This window comes from Megascapheus bottae, chromosome 5 (genome assembly GCF_031878675.1).
Source record: "Megascapheus bottae isolate mThoBot1 chromosome 5, mThoBot2.hap1, whole genome shotgun sequence".
Classification (NCBI taxonomy): domain Eukaryota; kingdom Metazoa; phylum Chordata; class Mammalia; order Rodentia; family Geomyidae; genus Megascapheus; species Megascapheus bottae.
The window spans coordinates 7,591,901-7,613,726 of record NC_143513.1 but is presented as its reverse complement, the minus strand read 5'-3'; the positions used below and the strand labels follow the sequence as shown (position 1 = coordinate 7,613,726).

The window sequence follows — 21,826 nt, the reverse complement described above, 5'->3', positions numbered from 1 at the left end:
TCTCTTTTTTCCCCTTTTGTGTTTAGTGAATTATACGTAATTGCTTCTTGATGGGGGTTCTTGATGTTCTGCAATTTTTCTTGATTAATATTTTTTGTAATGCTGGCTTAGTGTGCACGTATTCATATAGCTTCTCTTTGGAGTGAAATATTCTTGTTTCTCCCTCAAATGTAAATGCTAGTTTTGCTGGATATATCAGTCTGGGTTGGCTATTGTTGGTCTTCAGGACCTGAATGATGTTTTTCCAAGCTTTTCTTGCGTTTAGGGTTTGTGTGGAGAGGTCTGCTGTTATTCTAATTTTTCCCCATTGTAGTATAGCTCTTTCTTTGTTTTAGCAACATTTTTCCTTGGTATTCAGGTCTAGTGTCTTTACTATGATGTGTTTAGATGAGTTCCTTTAGGATCTTGACTGTTTGGAGTCCTGAAACCTTCAATAAAGTGAATATTTTCCCTTTTGAGGTTGGGAAGTTCTCTGCTATTATTTTGGTGAATAAGGGTTGTATTCCTTTGTCATGGAACTCAGCCCCCTCATAGATCCCTATTACACAAAGATTAGATTTCTTAGCTGTGTCTGCCAGGTCCTGGAGTTCTCTTTGGTGAATTCTGACCTGATTTACTCAGACTGATGATTCTCTGTTCCAGCTCTTGCATTCTATCTTCTGTTCCTGATGTCCTATTCTCCATCTCAGTCAATCAGTTGCTTAATGCATCCATTTTTGCTTGAATTGTGGACACTGAGCTGCTCATGTCTGCTGAGAGGGTATTCATCTTTGCTTCCATTTCTCCTTTGAATTCGAGGAGCTCTTTTGTAAATTCCTGCTAATGCTCCTGGTATTGTTTTTGTAATTCTGCTTTAATTTATTTAGTCATGTCCACAATCATCTCCTTGAATAGAGTCATATTTCGTGTCTGTTCAGGTGTCATTTCTTGAGATGGTGACATCTCTCTCATCCCCTCGCTCTTGTTTCCTTTTGGGCTTTGTGTGGGACTTTGATTATTTATATATGTCGTAATTTGTCATTGCGCCTTCCAAGGCATCCAGGACTGCTGTTGTAGGTTTTTTCTGTGGTCGGTAGGTGGCAGTCTTTACTTGGTTTGGGACTGATGGTTCTGGGAATCTGTGAATACTTGTGGTTCTCAGCCAGATTAGTTCTGCCACTGACTAGGTCAGAATTTGTAGCTTTTACAGGTATTAGGTCTATTCCCAGAGGCTGTGTGCTACTGCATGGCTAGCTCTCAGCCCATCCAGTGGCCCCACAGAGGGCCGTAGGATGGAGATGTGCACTTCAGTCTCAACTAGCCTGGCGGATGGCTAGTCTTCCTGTCCTGTTCCCAGGGGTGGAGTCTAGCCGAGGGCCTGGGGTTTGGGATTTTCTGGTAGCTCTCAACTACACTCTTTTGAGTGGTTTCTGTCCCATTCTCAGGGGTGGGGCCCAGCGGAGGATGTGAGCAGAGCCTCGCCTTTCTGGCTCTCAGGGATGGCCCTCTGCCCCTGCTGGTCTGTCCTTCAGTTCCCTACTGGCAAAGATTCTGTCTATGACTCCGTGGAGGGGGAGGGGGGCCTTGGTGCTGTCTTGCTGGAGACTCCCAGCAGGAGGTTTGGGTTAGTCAGATGCTGGCTCTCAGACTCCCACGCACCCCCACCCATTGTTGGAAGGCAGGGCCTCATTACCCCTCAGTCTCCAGCTTCAGTGATCCGGGAGAGGGGGCTGTTGGGAAGTTGGGAACAGGGACACCTCTGCCCCCTTTGGTGGGGTGCTGGGTCTTAGCACACCCCCACCTATCAGTATCCAGTCAATGTCCTGGGGGAGGGGGCTGTTGGGGGAAGGGACAGGATTCTGAATTCCTTGCCCCCCTGCACTTGCCAGTCTTTCTTGGGCGGGGTGGAGGGGTCTGGGTTAAGTTCTGTAGCTCGCCACCAGCTCTGCTTTCCTGATGGGTTTAGGGAAACCCGCTGGACCACTTACTCTTCAGCGTTTGGCTGTAAGCTGCTCCATGCTGTTGGAGGGTCATTCCCTTCCCCACTGGTCTCCGCTGCTGTCTGTGCTGCCCATGCCCAGTCTGTGTGGGTTTCTGCACCTAGGATCCACTGCTTGCTGGAGTAGCTGGAGTTCGGGGCTTCCAGGGCCCTGTGCCCTCTGCCACGGTGGTGAGAGATGGAGGAGGGGTCATCATGTTTCAGACTCTTTGAGAACATTCGATATAGGCATTATCTGGATTTTTTTTCTGGTTTGAGTATTTCTCCGTTGCTTCTTGAATTTGTTGTTGTGGATTTCTTAAGTTAGTTGGCTTGTGGGATTCCCTGATTCTCTCTTTTTGTGGGAGAGAACTAGGCTGGGTCCCTATTGTCTCATTGCCATCTTCCGACAGGGGTGAGATCTTTTATAGATTAGGATTAGCTGATGTCATTAAGGTAGCATCCCTGTGACCCAATCACAGTTGCTTCTTTTGAAAGAGGGCAGGACCAGAGGAGACATGGACACAGGAGTATGCCACAGGACCTCTGCACATTCCTGTTACCCCACCCATAAGAAAGTCATCACCAGGGTGGCCCTTGGACTTACAGAGCTGTGAGCCCAAATTAACCACTATTCTTTATAAAGCCACCAGTCTGCAGAGATGCCCATTAGCAGTATAACTTGGGCTACAGTATCTTGATGACTTCCTCCATGTTAAATCTCAAGTGGACCAACACCCAGGGTATATCATTTTTATTCTTAAGGCACATAAAGGTTAATGTCGTGAGCACAGACAAATCACACCACTTTTCAATGCCTCTTACTAGCTCTGCACAAGGCTCTGGGGTTTGTGGGGTCTACTTCTGCCCTTTTGTCTTTCAGGTGACAGCTGGCAGATGGCTGACCACAACACCTCTGGGAATTCATCTTGCGACCCTCTGCTGTCCCCCCATCTCACCAGGCTCTACTCTGTGGTGCTCCTCGGAGGCCTGGTCGGCATCGTCTCTATCTTGTTCTGGCTGGTGAAGATGAACTCCCGTTCAGTGACCACCACAGCCGTGGTTAACCTGGTGGTAGTCCACGGGGTCTTCCTTCTGACTGTGCCCTTCCGCCTCACCTACCTCATCCAGGGCACCTGGGTATTCGGGTTGCCCTTCTGCAAATTTGTGAGCGCCATGTTGCATGTGCACATGTACCTGACCTTCCTCTTCTACGTGGTCATCTTGGTCATCCGGTACCTCACCTTCTTCAAGGGCAAGGACAAGGTGGAATTCTACCGCAAGCTGCATGCTGTGGCTGCCAGCGTGGCCCTGTGGGTCTTGGTCCTAGTGATCGTAGTCCCTGTGGTTGTTTCTCAGTATGGGAATCATGAAGAATACGATGAACACCACTGTTTCAGATTCCATAAGGAACTTGCCCGTGACTATGTGCAGGTTGTCAACTATATGATTGTTGTGTTTGTCATTGCGGCTGCAGCCCTTCTCCTGGGATTCCAAGTCTTCCTCACGGTTTCCATGGTGAAGAGGCTCCGCCACTCTTTACTGTCACACCAGGAGTTTTGGGCTCAACTGAAAAACTTAGTTTTCATCGCTATCATCCTGATTTGTTTTCTGCCCTACCAGATCTTCAGGATCTATTACCTGTATGTGGTTGGCCACTCCAATGACTGTAACCACAGCTTTTACAATGAAATCTTCTTGAGTGTGACAGCAGTCAGCTGCTGCGACCTCCTGCTCTTTGTTTTGGGAGGGAGCCGGTGGTTTAAACAGAAGATCATTGACCTGTGGAATTGCCTTCTGTGCTGTTAGCCAAGACCAGAGTATCCCCTTCTTCATAGGCAGCAGTGGGAGGAAGGCTGGACCAAAACCAGGCCTGGTTCAGCAGCAGCACTAAAAGATCATAAAATATCAGTGCACTCATTCCTATTTGGTTCCCGTGGTCTCTGAAAGATACTCACGAAAAGTTATCATCATGATCTGCTGGCCAATATACAATACGCATGCCCTGTCCAGGCAACGTGGTCCAACAGGTGATAGACGTTGTTAGCACTTTATTAATTTGCGGGGGCGGGGGAGGCCTTTGGACTGGACTGAGCTATGTAGTTATTTTGACTTCCATTCACTTTGCTTAGGTCAATCCTGATCAGTATCAAGCTCTGAAGACAAAACCATGCTTGAGCTACCAGACCAGAAAGTCCATTCCATTCATACCCCCAACAAAACACAGACAAGGGGAGGAATAGAAAAAAACTATTTTTTTTTTGCCAGTGGTGGGGCTTGAACTCAGGGCCTGCGCACTGTCCTTGAACACATTTAGCTCCAAGTTAGTGCTCTGCCACTTGAACCACAGCGCCACTTCTAGCTTTTTCTGTGTATGTGGGTACCAAGGAATTGAACCCAGAGCTTCATGCATACCAAGCGAGCACCCTACCACTAGGCCATGCTTCTGGTCCTAGAACAAAACTTTTTTTTTAATTAAAGAATTTATTAACATTGATTTTTACATCATATTTCAGATGTCATGTTTACCAAACAAGTATTCAAGAAGGGAATCTCTACATATAATCACTGGCACTTAGAAGAACAAAACTTTTTATAGATTATCTTACCTTATCCAGAGCAACAAAAAGACAAGTCAGGACTTCCTCAAAGTTTTCTTGATTTGTTTAAAAAGATTGAGTTAAGGACATAGGGAGATAAGTGCTCAAAATTACCAATCAGTTTCACCAAGAATCCTAAATTTGCTGAACACATCTCCATAGTGATAAGACTATCTACAGAACATTCTGGACCAGTGGGCTGATAACACTCAAATGAATATCCAAAGGAGGTGATGCCCCCTACTCTCTCTTCCTCCCCCACCTCCTGTCTCTCTCTGTTTCTCTGTATTTTCTGGTCAACTTTGGCCACAGTGGATTTAGAGGGTTTGGGGGGGGAGAAGAGGTAAAGAACAGGAATACTAAAATCTTTAAAATCTAGTACACTCTTACAATTATGTACCTTTTTGTTTATTTGCTTTTGTCTTTGTAATGGTCTTGGGGCTCGAACTCAGGGCTTGGATGCCATCCCTGAGCTTTTCTTCTCAAGGCCAGCACTCTGCCACTTGATTCACAGCTCTACTTCTGGATTTTGGGTGGTCAACTGATGGTAAGAGTCACACAGGCTTTCCTGTCCAGACTGGCTTTGAACTGTGATCCTTAGATGTCAGCTTCTTGAGTAGCTAGGATGACATTGCAGATATGAGCCACAAGCTCCCAGTTAAACTATGTGTTCGTAAATAAGTGAAGCTACAGTATTTTTTAAAAGAAAAAGAACTTTTCAGAAACACTTAAAATAACCATTGCTTTGGACTATGAGATTATCCTGCATTTAGAAGTTTTCTAGATACTTGAAGAATGGATGAATAAATGCACTTGAAAGTAATAAAAAAAAAGTGTAGCCTTTAAAAAAATTGAATCATGTGGGTTTTCTTACCAAAGTCTTTGTAATACGTTGTGATTTGTTTCATCGCTTAACAACACATGCTAATTGAATTGCATTAAATGATTATTTTCAGAACTTCTATTAACATCTACATTGACCTTTGTTCATTTGTTTTCTTTTCCTCCTGCCATACAATATTCCACAGCCTCACCATTTTATTAACTTGAAAAAAATCCAAGGAGCTATTCCACTTTCATATTTAATGCTTCAGAAAAACCTCAGTGATTCATGGTATGAATGAAGAATGAGGGCCTCAAAAGACCTTTCTTTTCCCAGAAAAGTGTTTTTCTCCTTCTCCCTCTCCCTCTCCCTCTCCTTCTCTTTTCCTTTCTCTTTTCTTCTTGTTCTCAGGAAGATATCGCCTTAAATGTCAAGAATAAAGCCAGGTTCCAGGGGCTCACATCTGTAATCCTAGCTACTCAGGAGGCTGAGATCTAAGGATCCCAGCCCAAAGGCATCAGAGCAGGAAAGTCTGTGAGGCTCTTAACTCCAATTAAGCACCAAAACAGTCAGAAATGGAACTATGGCTCAAGTCAAAGCATTCAGCCTTGAGCATGAAAACTCAAGGACAGTGTCTAAGCCCTGAGTCCATGCCCCAGAACCAGCATGTATGCACGTGTGCACGCACACACACACACACATCAAGAATAGATGCCAAAGTCCACATTCCTTCTACAGCTGTCTTCAAGTCTCTCCACCTTCTGTCAAATCTGCAGTCTCTAGTCTGTAAGGATCCAGAGCTGTGATGCAGTCCTCAACGGATGCTCAATTCAACCGCCCATTTGGCTGTCATGTTCTTGGATCGCTCCGTTGCCTTGCAGAATGTCAGTGACCGCAGTTCGCGTGTGCACAGCGATGGCCACATCACCGAGCTGAGCAGTGACCGAGTTTGTTTTGTCAGGTGTGTTTGCTACCGTCAAGGTTGAGATACTTAATTAGGAGATCACATAGATGCAGTAGGATCTGGGGCCTGCGAGCACTACGCAGATAGAGGAAGTTAAAGGTCACACAGGGAAAGAAACTGGGAGCTGTAAAAAGAATGCGGTTCTTCCAGTAAGACTTCACATCTGAACACATTCTAGGTAAGGATTTGATTTTGGAAAGACAAAGAACACATGACGTTAAAGCAAGGCAAGGGCAATGCGTACTACTAAGAGCTCAGACAATTAAGTAGCCGTTAAGTATTTTCTCCCACAGTATAAAAGTTGGACGATGAGGAACTCAGGGTATTGGGGAGATGAATACCCACTGGGTTTTGATTGAACATATCATGGCTGTAAACACAGACTGTGTGTGCACCTTGTAAATGAAGGGGATTCCAAGGCATTTCCCCCCTGGATATTGGAAAGGCTCACCCCAGAGTCAGGGTTTCTCCAATGTCATGATTTTTCCCCCTGGAGAACAGTAACTCTTCTTCAACTTGAAAGCCATGTCATTGCTTTAGGAAGGGAATCCCTTTAGGAAAGGATTCTTTTCTTGCTACTGAGTCCACACGAAATTTTCCAGCTGCTCGGACTGGTGCCTGTGCCCCCCACTTTTGTGATATTCAGTATGTTAATATTTCCTTAGTCATTTCAGTTAGAATTGATTTGGTATACTCATCCCCTTTGAACCACCTTCACAGTTTGCTTTTCATGTGCAGTGTGTGTGTGTGTGTGTGTGTGTGTGTGTGTGTGCATATGTGCATGTATGTATCCTGGGGTTTCAACTCAGCCTAGGTGTTGTCCCTGAGCTTTTCAGCTCAAGGCTATTGCCCTACCCTTGAGCCAAGCCCCACTTCCCATTTTCTAGAGGTTAATTGAAGATTAGAGTCTCAGGTCCTTTTGTACCTAGGCCGGCTTTGAACCTTGATCCTCAGCTCTCAGCCTCCTGAAGAGCTGGGATTACAGGTGTGAGCCACCGCACCCAGCTTGCATTTAAATTTTATCTTCATGTTTAGTTTCATAGCATTATATCGTGAAATTTTCTACCATTGTAGAAAACTCCTCTTTCATTGTCTTCATTTTTATCATAACCCAGCGACCTATAAATTTACCATGAACCTCTTTATAGGAAACATGTGCTTTGACTTTTATGAATGGTTCAGAATTGTCAAACACTTTCTCATTCAAAAATCTTTTTTTTTTAATCCAATGTGCTTTCTTTATCATTAGAATAGTTTCTGTGGATTTGCTCTCATATGATCTTTTGTTCCTGTTCATGTATTCCTTGGTGATGAGGGACCAACCAGGCCTTAACTGTCCCTATCCACTGAGTTGGTGACTTTCTCTCAACCACTGCTTGTCAAGGTCATTTCTGGTAGGTGTGACTAGCCTAGAGGCGGGAGAAAGGTTGCAGGGATTCTAGAACACTCTCTGAGACAGACAGATTCATACTTAGGATTACGTAGGCATCTTGTCTATGGCTAGCTCTATGTGCCCAGACTAACTCTGGGTGAAGCTCTGTCCTTGTGATATTCCTCTCCTACCTAGTGACAACAAACTTCTACATAACCTATTGATCGTAAGTGAGAGGTGACGGAGACAATGAGAAATGCAATGTCAAGGCAGCGAGTCTTTCCTGAAGTGGAATATACTCACTGTTACACCACAAAATATAATTTCATAATCTATTTGTATGATATTACAATGGAAATATCAAAAACACTAATTATAAACTATGTTTATATGATTTATGAGATGCTAGTTGTGCTTCTGTACACAGAGATCATTTTCTTGACAATATCAGTCAATTTTTAGTCTTTGGCCTCAGGTCCCCTTTGGCTCATCTTTGTGTATCACAGAGATATAGAATCTTGTGGCTGCTGTTGCTATGACAACAACAATCCAAATGGCACCATCTTTCATGAAGAGCTGCCTGTTGGTAAACCTTTTTTTTAAAAAAAATTGAGATTGAAGTCAGTGATAAATATCCAAGAAGTGAATATACATTGAATGGAAAGAACTTACTTGGACATATGAAAGTTTTAAATTAATTCTTAAGTATATAGTAAGAGGTTAAAAATGCTGAATTCATTTTTTTTGCCAGTCCTGGGCTTGAGCTCAGGGCCTGAGTACTGTCCTTGGACTTTCTCAAGGCTAGAGGTCTACCACTTGAGCCTCAGCACCACTTCCGGCTTTTTTCTATGTATGTGGTACCGAGGAATCGAACCCGGGTCTTCATGCATGCTAGGCAAGCACTTTAACCACTAGGCCAAAATCCCGGCCCATGCTGAATTCATTTTAAGTATAATTTTATTGTTATTATTAGGGTGTGGTGCAAAGGGATTATCATTTCATAAGTCATGTAATGAGTATATTTGGACAATGTCACCCTTTCGTTGCTTTCTCCACCATTTCCCCTTCCCATCCCTGGCCACAAGTTCTATAGCTCATTTAAAAATGCTAAATTTGCTAAAACGAAATTGCCCTAGAATATTTTCATTTTCTTTGAAATACCCAACAGGGTGAAAATGTAAATGCCATGTATTGTGTTAGGGGTAAGAAGGGCAGAGTGAATTCTGTCTATCCTGTCTTGAGGAACACAGTTACAAAAAGTATGATGTTCACATATTCAGTTTCGCCTCACTGAGCTCAATGAAAATGATCAACTCTAGTACATGATATAAATGGACTTTCTCTACAGTGAACTTTGTAACCACAAAACTTTTCTTTTTGCTGGAACTGGGCCTTGAACTCAGGGCCTGAACACTGTCCTTGGGTTTTCTCAAGGCTAGAGCTCTACCAGCTGAGCCACAGCACCATTTCCAGCTTTTTCTATGTATGTGGTACCAAGGAATCAACCCTGGATCTTTGTGCATGCTAGGCAAGCACTCTACTACTAGGTCAAACTCCGGGCTCCACAAAACCGAGCTCTAAATGATCAATGCTGGTCATTTAACTCAAAATGACAAAACCACAATGTCATGACTGTTGCACAGATGCCTCCATTATTTTAGAGCCCTATCCCTTCTCCTCTACATAGGACTTTGCCCTTGCACTGCACCTCTCAACTTCCACTGCACTATGTTCTATCCCAATAAAACCCATGTCTGCAGAAAAGACGCAGAACTAATGAAGCAAGATCTCACCCTGTGTCTCCAGGCAGTGCCAGCTCCTTGTTTCACTTCCTTCTATGGTTCATATTAAGAAAGGGTTTTGAACAGCATTGACTCCAGTTTCTGTTTCCAGTTCCTCATCTTATTTTATTGTCTTTGCCCAGTTTCACACTTTCTAGGACATGGCTGTTACCATACCCATCTTGTCAAAGTCATTGAGGGCAATGCTTAATAATGAGTCTTCACCTAAATCAATTTTATGTAGTTATTGGAATGATTCCTGTTTTTAGATTTTTCCCCTTATACTTGAGTTATTCCATTTCTTTTTTTGTCACTTATTCTCCTCTCTTCAGTCTCTAAATACTGGAATGCAACAGGAATCAGTTTTCCAGAACCCTCTGTCTCTCTCTTTCTACAGTCTTCCTGAAAAGATCTTAGACAGTCCTGTGACTTTCAGTGTCATCTATATTGAATGATGGAAAAGATTACATTGGCCCACATGTACTGTCTTCATAAAATGACATGTTGTACTGAAATATCTTTATCCAATATCTTAAGGATAATAAAAATATAAATGTTGCCTATAAGCTGAATTTTACAATGTATGTCTCTTGCCTTTTCTTCTTTCCTGGAATCCTGCCATCAATACAGAACTGACAACTTGAAAATTCCACTTATAATCATAAGCAATTTAACTTAACCAGAGAAGAACACTTGATTTCCTCCTTTAACTGACTAACCTTCCTCATCTCAGCAAATGGTACTGCTTCTTACCCATTTGATCAGACCAAATACCCAGAAATTATTCTCAGTGCTTTCTGTATCCATCAAGGCCCAATCAGGAGACAGAAACCACATGGTAATTTGAACAGGGAAACCTTAACATAATGAGTCATTAGCTATAAAAGCAGATTGGAGTAATTAGGAATTAACTACTAAGAGGTAAAGAGAACTGATGGTCACAGGGGTGGTAGCAAGATGAGTATGTTCCAAGTACTTCACATGAATGTATGGAAATATCACAATAAACCATCACATTGGACAGTTAAGATTTAAAAAATAAATACACAGTCAGGATCTGGTTGTTCATACCTTTCATCCTAGCTCCTCAGGAGCCTGAGATCTGGTGATCCTGGTTCTAAGCCAGTCCAGACAAATCCAAGAGATTCTTATATTCAATTAACCAGCAAAACATTGGAAGTGGAGCTGTAGCTCACCAGCTTTGAAAAAAAACAGCTGAGCAACATCATCCATGGTCATAAAGGAAATGCAGATGAAAACAATCCTAAGATACCACCTTACTCCAATTAGAATGGCCAATATTCTGAACTCAGACAATGACAGTTGCTGGCAGGATTGTGGAGAAAAAGGAACCCTACTACATTGCTGGTGGGATTGTAAACTAGTTCAGCCACTCTGGAAGGCAGTTGGAGGTTTCTTAAAAAACTGAAAATAGACCTTCCCTACAATCCCGCCATACCACTCCTGGGCATCTATCCTGAACATCATGACCCAAGATACAATAAGGACACCTGCTCAGCTATGTTCATCTCTGCACTATTCACAATAGCCAGATGATGGAAACAATCCAGATACCCCACTACAGATGAATGGATACAGAAAATGGGTATATATACACAATGGAATTCTACATAGCCAACAGACAAGATAAAATAATGGCATTCGCAGGGAAGTGGATGAATCTAGAGCGAATCATGTTGAGTGAGGTAAGTCAAGACCAAAGGAACAAAAGGTGCATGGTATCCTTAACATGTGGCTATTAGATCCAAACAGATCCAATATTCGGGTACCCAATGTTATGGACATTGTATTGGAGATATAAATATAACCACATAGACATAAAAATCTATGATGGGATATACACTCTATAGACATGTTACATAGATTGATATGTATCTATGACATACAAACCCTCAGATTAATTTTAATTATGTTCTAAAATCTATGTGCCAGTGATTACATATAGAGATTCCTTTCTTGAATACTTGTTTGTTAAACATAACATTCAAAATATGAAAAAAAATTAAAGATTTGCATATGCTAGGAAAAAAGCTGAGCGTGCATCTTCAAATTTGAGGCAGAAAATTTAAAAAGAAAATGCATTTGATTTATGGACACCGTCCCCACCCCCACCGCCCGCACCCTTGAGCACACCACCCAGAAGGATCAAAATTCAGATCTTGCTGGAAAGTGATACTATTCTCAGGATAAAGGCCTGAAAGTACACAAAGCAAGTCCCCAAAGACAATCTGTACAGGGAATCTGCCAAGGAGTTGTGGTACCTAAGGTAGGGTGTCCATAAGGAGTAGGGGTCCTTAAGAAATGGGGTTCCTGGGGAATATGGTGTCTAAGGAGTAAGGGTACTTGGGACTCATCTGTTAAGGTCCTGGAGCCATTTTCCCCCCTACCCCCCAGGATGGACACACTTGTGATTGGGAGCATACAAATAAGAGGCCACCAAGGCTGAGAGACTGCCCGGGGCTCTTCAGCACAGGCCCTGGACAAGCACAATCCTGCACCTGCCCTCCTGACAAGAGAGATATTTCAGTTCTGTTGCAGGATGAAGAGAGGGCAGACCTGGCTCTAAAGGCAACGTGGCTCTGGACATCCTCTCCCCTCACACTTCTGTCACTCTGCGGCCATGCACTGATGACCCTGCCTTTGAACCACTACACTGAGCCATACATTGCTGCTGTTGGGGCTGGGAACAGCTGTACTCAGCCTTCTGTTACACCACCATCACTTTTTACACACACACACACACACACACACACACGCACGCGCGCGCACACACACACACACGAGCCTTCTTTGAAGGTATAGATTAGATTTTGTTAGAGTCCACTCCCAATTTCCCAATACCTTTTCATCCCACTCAACTTAAAAATGGAAGCTCCATAATTGTGCCTCCCTGCTTTCCTCACACTCACCTCCTTTTTCTATTGTATTGTGGTTGTTGTTGACTTCGTGGCCTTGGAAATATTGCATATTCTGATCCTGCGGCTGAAAATATATTCCCAGATTCTAGATCACCACATCTGCTCCAGCAGTGTCTCAGGAAAGAGACACTGACTGCTCAAAGTTGTAGATCCTCATTCTCTACCTTCTAGATGACTTTATATGTCAGCAAATGTTAGTATCACTCATACATTCTTATTTATTCTTTTTTTCAAACCTTTTAACTACAAGTTAGAGTTGCTGAAGGAAGGTAAGCCTTTAAGCCTCCTTTGTCATTATGAGCTCGGGTTGTATTGCATTCAATAAATATATATTAGAACAATGAATGGGTGAGAAATTGAATTCTTATTTTAACTGACAGACTCTGGTTTGTGTCCTTGATCAGCCTTTATTAGTACATGAAGCATAGGCATGTTTCTGAATTTCTCAGAACCTCAAATTCCTCTGGTCTGCAATGGTATTTTAAAACATTCAACTTTTAGAAGGTTACTGTGGGAATTTATTGAATCAAACAATAACTCCTCCAAAATCTAGCAAAAAAAAACTTGTTACTAAGCTAAGCTTACTCTTGATAGAAACTAAGGAAAGTCTGTTAAAAGGAAACCAGGGTACAAAGTTTACAGAGTCTTCAAGGCTGAAGGGTGATTTAAAAAGAATGTAGTAAGGTTTGGTATTGATTTCAGTTGTAGATAGTTAGGAAACATTGGCATTTACAGTAAGACAGGAGTATGGAATTGTGCCTAAATGAAAGCACTGCTAGCTTTATTAGACAAATGACTGCTGACTGGCTGGGCTTGGCTAGCGTCAGCTCTCTGTATCTGAAATTCTGGAATTAATCAATTGCAAACTGAAACTACTGAGGGGGGAAATGATGTTTATAGCAGAACATGTGGAAACTATTTTATATTGTTATGGTTTCTTAAACAATGCAGTATAATCACTATTTACATACCATTATTGCATTTGGTTTCAAATATATATATGTATATATATATATATATCCATCCCCTGTAGGGCAAATGCAGCCATACTCTTCCATGTATATATATAAAAAATGTCACTAGGTAAATGAATGGGATGAGTAGAATTGGGACAGATGGGGGGATGCTGAAAAAGTGACATCAAGATGCGTGGTTCTCACAAATCAACATGTTAAATTGAAACCCCCTAGTCAACTACTGACATATATATATATATATATTCCTTGTATGGCAGGGGAAAATCGTATGCTACCTATTTTTAGAAGGAGTCAAAGATCTCTTCGTGTAGTACAACTCACCCAGTTCAAATTCAGTTGCTCCTTATTCTCGCTAGAGTTCTCTCTCAGCCATTCCTTGCTATGCTGTAACCCAATATTCTGGCAATATTCTGAACCGGCCAAAGATGCTACACTGCCCTGGGGAAATTAAACTTCACCTACTATTCTTCTTGAGTGGACTTTTGTGGCACACAGAGGGAAACGTGTAATCATCCTTGCACATTGCTGAGTTCTCTTTGTGTTCACTTATAATAAGGCAATTAGTATAATTTTAAGAAGTGCTATTTCCTTGAAAGAAGGCTGACCCACACAGTTAATTAAAACTGCCTTTCACACTCAAAATAAGGGATTCAGACTTTGATTGGCAAAAATCCCTTAGGGCTTATCCTCTCCTTGAAAACAGGGTTTATTTTTTTTAAGGCTTTGGTGAGATTTCTGAGTTAAAAAAAAAAAAGTGATTAGTGAAATGGCTCTTCACCCTCACTGGAGGCCCCGCGAAGGAGCCAAGAGTTCTGTAGTTGTTGGGGCTATAAAGACAAAATAATTTTTCCCTACTTAACCAGAAGACCATGTAAGGTTTGTTTGAAAGCTGATTCTTAGGACTAGACATTGTGAAATCCTTGATGGCTGATGAGTGGTATTTGCAGGCTGTCTTGGAACTAAGTCATAGTGGCCCACTGTGACGAGAGCAATCCCCACTGTGTTCATCCTTGCAGCCAGCATGCTGTGTGGCCCAGCATAGGTGTGGCTGAAATTTATCAAGGCAGAAAATGGCCATGCTCACTGCTCCTTGCTGGAGCTTGTATTCTGCCAACTCCTGCCCTCGCTCTGCCCATCTCTACCATCCGGTCTGTGAACACTTTTCACCTCTTTGATCATTTTTTCCTTTCAACCACCTGGGAGCCCTTTGGCCATGCCTTGCTAGAGACCCCTTTGTCTCTAGGTTCATTAACCATTCTCTTTCAAACAAGCATATTTGCCAAGTCTCATTTGATATTCTCCCAATATAAACTCACAGCCTATCTCCAGGAAAGAGGTGAGGTCCATGGGAGTTAGGACTTACTTAATAAATAGATTTTCTTTCCCTCCTTCCCTCCCTTCCTCCCTCTCTCACTCCCTCCTCTTCATTCATCTTTTTTTTTTCTTCCAGTCCTAGAGCTTGAACTAAAAGCCTGAGCACTGTCTCTGAGCTTCTTTTGCTCAAAGGTAGCCACAGTGCCTCTTTCAAGTTTTTCTGTGTCTGTAGTACTGAGGAATCAAAAGCAGGGCTTCATGCACGCTAGGCCAGCATTCTACCACTAGGCCACGTTCCCAGCCCGTTTTTTTTTCTTTTTTAAAAGCAGGATTAAGATTTAAACTCAGGGCCTTATACTTGCTCATCACATGCTCTACTGCTGGGTCACATCTCCAGCCCTGCTTTTTACTGGTTTTTTTTTCCAGTTCTGGGCCTTGAACTCAGGGCCTGGGCATTGTCCTCAGGCTTTCTCAAGGCTAGCACTCTACCACTTGAGCCACTGCACCACTTCTAGCTTTTTCTATTCATATGGTACCAAGGAATGGAACCTGGGTCCTCATGCATGCTAGGCAAGCACTAGGCCAAACTCCCAGCCCCTACTGTTTATTTTTGAAATAGGACCTCATGCCCTACCTAGACATGTTACCTGGAGTGCAACCCACCTATTTCAGCTTTCCAGCCCTTGTTAGGATGACAAGTACAAACCACCACATCCAAACCCTTCGTCAAGATGGAGTCTTTTGAACTGTTCTGCCTGACCTAACCTGGAACTATGATCCTGATGACAGGAATTTGTCAGTGTACCCATCTCTGGGTTCAAAGGGGGTCTTGTGGACTTTTCTGCCCAGGCTGCTCTGGAACTATGGACCTTCCATCCTCACCCTGTTAAGTGGCTACGATCACAGGCTTGAATCGCCAGCACCCACTGACATTGTGTTTTCTTTAATAAATCTATTCAACAGAAGTGTCTGTGATAAAGAACTGGAAATGTAGCTACTGTGACTGAGGAAGCAAACCATTAAAGTCTATTGAATTTCAATGGACTGAAATAACTACCTATGGCAAACAGCTGTCACATCAGTGGGGAGGGTAAGGGAGGGGGGAGGTCTTACTGCACCAAGTGTGTGGCCCCTTTAAATGCTTCTGCTTGTGAGTTTGTGAGTTAGGCATGCCAAACCACCTAAGGTCCAACCACCTAACAGCTGAGCTGATGTCTGTATCTTAGCAAAATCCAAGGTGGCCAGTGGAATAATACTGCTCTAGAAGCTTATTTTTCTTATATGTTTGGGGCAGGTTTTCATACATATGTTCAGGGTGGTCTTGAACTTCTGAATCAAGTACCTTAGCCTCCCAAGTGCTGAGATTTATAGGCATAAGTCACCATGCTTGGTTGGAAAGTTGATTTTTTTTTAAAGCACTATGGTAAGACACTTGTTTGTATCCTAGTCCATGTCTGGATGTTATTATAGCCTGAAGGGCTCTCTTTCTATGGATTTGTACTAAGTCTTCCTTGTCACATTAATCAGGTAACATTGCAAAGCAAATCTTGACTGGACTCCCTCTGGATGTCAAGATCTGAAGATAATTATCATTTCAGAGAGCAGTTAGGTCTAATCTATGGATCTGAGCTACAACGCAGTCTAGAGTCTAGCACAGATCATGTGTTAGTAAAGCCATCTGATCCTCTGTGTGCACTGAGGGAACACAATCAGACTTCCGTACAGGCCCAGAATAAAGAGGGGAGGACAAAACTAAACCACATTATCCAGTAACTTGCAAAGGGGTAAATGACCCTTCCTATAAGAAAATTGGACTTGGGCCCTCAGGCATAAGAGCTGACTCACACACAATATTTAGATATCTGAAATTTCAAAGATAATTATGGGAGAAGTCCTGTGTTGAACAAAATGTTTCCTACTTATTGATTAGATGTCTCCATCCTCTGGAAGCTCTGAAAGCATTAAGAGATGGAGTTCGCACACCATGCAAATAAGAACTTTTGGAAGATTGGAGCCTCTGCCTGTGGTGCCTGCCATAGAGCAAGCCCAAAAGAAAGAGATTAGACTGAGAAGTAATGTTCCTCAACAGAACCCAGTTTTCCCTGTAAAATGAATGCACATAAGCTACACCACAGCAGCTCATGACTGTAATCCAGCCAGTCTGGTCAGGAAGGTCCATCACATTCTTCCATCCAATTCACCACCAAAAGGCTAGAAGTGGAGGTGCAGTTCAAGTGCTTGAGTGCTAAGCTTAAACACAAAAACACAGAGACAGGGCCCAGACTCTGCATTCAAGCCCTCAGACCACCGTCCTCCAACAACCACAAAAATAAAACTTCCACTTTAAAAGTTTAGCTCTACTTCAAAGAGACGATTCTAGAGAAATGGAAAGCTAAACCATAGGACATCCATGCATGCACTATGGATGATTTTGGATTTCTCTTGACGTGTGCATCCTGATGAGGTGGGACTAGAACTCTGAACAGGGATTATGGCTTCTCCTTCTCAAGGGCCCTGTGGTCTTGTGATTTCCTGACCTCTGAATTGTATTGGCTTCATGTGTTAAATCAAAAGCTTGTATTCTGCCCAGAGTAAATTACTTACATTAAAGATCTGATTTTGAGTACTGACACTCCTGCCAGTAGAAGAGGCTTAAATCTGTCCATAGTTAGTAAAAGGATGGAATACTTAGCACTCTTGTAGCTAGTTTGCTGAATCCATGTATACACCTGTGAGCAAGTAGCCATAAGTTTTCAATAGGAACAACTCATAGGCATGTACCTCCCTGTTATTTTATTTTTATTTTATCCTTGGTCATATCTAATTTCTCTCCCACTCTGTCCTCCATCAGACAAGCAACCCCTAAATATAGCATGGTTTCTATGGAAACGTACTTTATCCTCCACATCTCAAAAGCACATTTTAAGGATGGGAGAAGCAATGGCAGATAGTATGTCCAAATCCCAGCCTATTATCCAAATGTTGTGTTTTGAATTAATTGGATTTAAGGAGAGATGTTTAAAATGGGTTGAAAATTTGTTGCCAGGTAAAATTTTTCCAGCTGAGTTGAGATGGTACAAAAGTGAGTTGCTAATAGGAGATGGAGTTTTATCTTTCATTGGGAGCTTTTCTTGAAATGGTTTCCCATTCAGATCCCCCAATTTCGATTCTGTTCTTTTTCATCTCTGTGTCCATAAACATTGTGGCAGATGGTATAGGTAAAGATAATACCTATTGTTTTCCAAGGCAAATGAGAATTTTATTGCTCAGTACTTAAATGGAAGCCATAATGTTCTGGCATTACAGATGATAAAGTCTAAGTCAATTTTTAATTTTCATAGCTGAACAATAATATGATTCTGGGTTGGGTTTGATGGCAAGTGTTGGTCTCTTGTGTCTTTATGTTATAATAAGTCTAATATGTCCTTGAAATTATTTTCCAGAGCTTTAGGACACTTCAAGGTGAGTGTAAGGTTAGGAGAGTAACACAGAACAAGAAGAACATGAAACAGGCTTGAGGAAAATGAGCACCAGAGGCTTAAGGTTCAAAGCAAGCACTTCTCCAAAATGGCAGGCACCCAGGAGAGAAAGGAAATCACATATGCAACACGTGTAAATGCAGAATATGAAAGTCATAACAAAAATACTTCCTCCTACCATTCACATTCTGAATATAAAACATATTAGGCATAAAAGTATTTCATTGCATGAGGAAAGTTTCTGCAAATAAGAATTTCACCAGAATGAAAACTGTGACTTAGCCCAGCAACTGTGAATGTTTCACCATGCGAGACAAACATCTATTTGTGGTACAGATGGGTTATCTGGACCGGTTATTTCAGCAGATTAATTTGGTAAGCCTTTAGTGTAAAGCTTGAGAGTTATTCCTTCCCCTTTATCCCTGAGCTGTCAGCTCGCTCCACTACAGTGCTAAGCAGTCTTGTTTCTAAGACTGCTCTCAATCAACTAATGGCACCCAACCTTGGGGTTTCTCATCAAAGAACATCCGAAAAGGTGAAAAACAAGTAAGTCCTTTAGGTGGCTTTTATTTTTCTGGGTAGGATGTGCTTCTAGAAATTTCAGTACTTGATTTTCATGGGCAAAGAAAGACCTTCAGCTATGGATTTTTGAAGGATAATGTTAGAAATGCTGTTGTGGTCACCAATATAAGGTGTTGAAGGAAAAGAAAAAAGAAAGTGATCGTCTGGCTGCTTCGTTCCCTGCAAACCTCTCTTCATGAAGCTCAGTGTTTGGGGGATGATTCTGAGAGTGAGATGTGACTGAAACAATGCAAACTTCTGTGTTGGGCTTGGTCACTGTCCTTGACCTTTTTTAACTCAAGGCTGATGTTCTATCACTAGAGCCACACTTCTACTTCTGGCCTTTTGGTAGTTAATTTGAGAAAAAACTCACACAGACTTTCCTCCTGGGTCAGCTTTGAACCACAATCCTCAGATCTCAGCCTCTCAAGTTGCTAGAATTATAGGTATGAGCCACCTGGCACCAGGAAAATCTTGCCAAGTAGATCTCATTCCATTATTTTATAACCCAAAAGAAAACTAAGTATCTGTCCCATTATTAAGCAGCAATCACTAGCTGTTTCCATACACCTTGAGTCTGCCTTCAGACATGTTCTTATTTCAACTGATTTGGACTTTCATTGTTTCACAATAATTTCAGCCTGAAATCTTACCTGCTTAGAGTTGAGTATGTCCAATTTTTTTGCCAGTCCTGGACTTGGGCTCAGGGACTGAGCACTATCCTTGGGTTTTCTTAGGGCTACAGCTCTACCACATGAGCCACAGTACCACTTCTGGCTTTTTTTTCTATGTATGTGGTACCAAGGAATTGGACCCAGGTCTTCATGCATGCCAGGCAAACGCTCTACCACTAGGCCAAACTCCTGGCCCCAAAAGATAGGCCAAAAATTTTAAACTAAATCACTGTTCTAATTGTTGTGGCTTTGAACCACAATCCTCAGATCTCAGCCTCCTGAGTAGCTAGGATTATAGGTATGAGCCACCACACCTGGTTTAGACAACTGTACTCAAAACCACGTACCAGGCTGGGTGCCTGTAACTCATTCTGTAACCCCAGCTACTAAGGAGGCTGAAATCTGAAGATCATGGTTCAAAGCCAGCCCGGGCAGGAAAGTCCAAGAGATTCCTATCTCCAATTAACCACCAGAAAACTGGAAGTAGCACTGGGACTCAAAACAGTAAAGCGCTACCCTTGAACAAATGAGTTTAGGGACAGTGTCCAGACCCAGAGTTCAAGTCCCCCATGGATATAACCCCTGAAAAGACATAACCAAAAGGTCTTGTCAGTAATTACAACTAATAACCAAAACATTGAAGAGACATGGGTAATTGTAGGAAAGGTCTTGGGATAGGAGGGTTGGCATGAAGACTCCAACTTGAGGTCAGCATGGCAAAATAAGGGCATGCTCCTGAAAAGAAGCCAAGTGTGCAGGCACATGGCCCAGTTTTCTCCCTAATGCATAGTGCCCCTCATCCCATCAGTCAGAACGTATGTTCAAAATTGTGTGCAATGGGTTAGTATGAAAGGGGTTAGGAAAAGAAGGGACCTGGCTTCACTATAATAGATTAGATGGCAGATACCCTTAACTAAAAACAGCTGCTTGTAAGATGGTGGCTATCCTTAAGATGGTCAAGTGACCACATTAACAGAGAAGATTCCAACACTCACAGGAGTTACATACAGTAAATAAGAAAAACCAGTTTGAATGTGAAGCTCAGAGGTGACAGCAGGTGCATTTACACACATACAGGACAAGGGGAGACATACGTTTCAGTACAAATTTTAGGCACTTAAAAACTTAGAAACCAAAATAAATAATATTTTAACACAATATTTTAAAATTCAGAAGTGATGAAAAATTCATAGAACACAGATGGGTCCTGCCTGTAACTCTACCTACTCAGGAGGATGCAATCCAGATGACTGAGATTCAAAGTTAGCCCAGGGCAGAAAAGTTCATGAGACTCAATCTCACAAGTGGAGCTGTGGCTTCTAGTGGCAGAGTACTAGCTTTGAGCTAAAGAACCCAGGGACTGTGTCCAAGCTGAGTGCAAGCCCCATGACTGACAAAAAAATAAAACAAAAAGAAATGTCTCAGTTCATGAGACTCCATCTCCAACATAACTAGCACTGCCTAGGTAAATTTTGGGGAAATAATAGAGTTTGAAGATGGGTGTGTTTGATTGTTATGTAAGTTTTGAGAGTTTGAGGGGAAGCATTTTGTTATAAGCAATAAAACAGTACCGGTATCCACTTTTTCAAAGCATGTGCAGATTCTGAGCATCCATTATTCTGGCTTCATGAAGCTTTAGTTATGAAATGGCAAAAGTTGTAGATTGCGTGCAGTATATTGCAATTCAATGAGTCAGCTGGGCTTGTGGGAAGATCACCATCTGAAGTCAACCCTGGGCAAAAAAAACAGGTCCTATCTTAAAAATAACTAAAATCAGGAAAGGCCTGGAGGTATAAAATAGAGCACCTACCTAGCAAGAGTAAGTCACTGAGTTCAAACCCCAGTGCCACCAAAAGTATAAATCATAAAAATAAATACAATAGGTTAATGTGTTTGGGACAGCTTTATAATAGAAAAAAACATACAAATGTTATGATTCTTAAGATTGGCCTAGTGGTAGAGTGCTTGCCTAGAATGCACCAAGACCCAGGTTCAATTCCTCAGTACCATATACATAGAAAAAGGCCAGAAATGGTACTAAGATCTGAGTGGTAGAGCTCTAGCCTTGAGAAAGCCCAAGGACAGTGCCCAGGCCCTGAGTTCAAGGCCCAGGACCGGCAAAAAAAAAAGAGATTAGCCTATAAGAAGTCAATGTTTTACTTCTTGTCCTTATTGTAAGTAGGAATAGAGACAGGTTATATAAAACTATTACTGCACCAATAATTATTTAACTATCCCTGATTATTAAAATTTTCTCTTGACATTTACTCTAACATTATGTGTCACAAGCAGCAAAATAGCCCAAATTCCTTTCTCTGGAAGTTCTGTATTATCTCCTCTCCTTTCTGCTGTCCATCTGGCCATAGCCAAATTTCAATCACTTTT

The 21,826-nt window shown here is 42.1% G+C and overlaps 1 protein-coding gene across 1 annotated transcript; it reads left to right on the top strand.

The window, feature by feature from the left end:
- The first annotated feature begins 2,845 nt into the window (after positions 1–2,845).
- Positions 2,846–3,766, top strand: LOC150062794 (putative G protein-coupled receptor 141). The gene has a single exon (XM_090332271.1). It carries the CDS (start codon positions 2,855–2,857, stop codon positions 3,764–3,766), a length of 912 nt encoding a protein of 303 aa, XP_090188397.1. The 5' UTR covers positions 2,846–2,854.
- Positions 3,767–21,826: the final 18,060 nt, after the last annotated feature.

Bases quoted from the DNA above. Each gene is read 5' to 3' on its own strand.
- LOC150062794 (XM_090332271.1), top strand. From the start codon at position 2,855: ATGGCTGACCACAACACCTCTGGGAATTCATCTTGCGACCCTCTGCTG.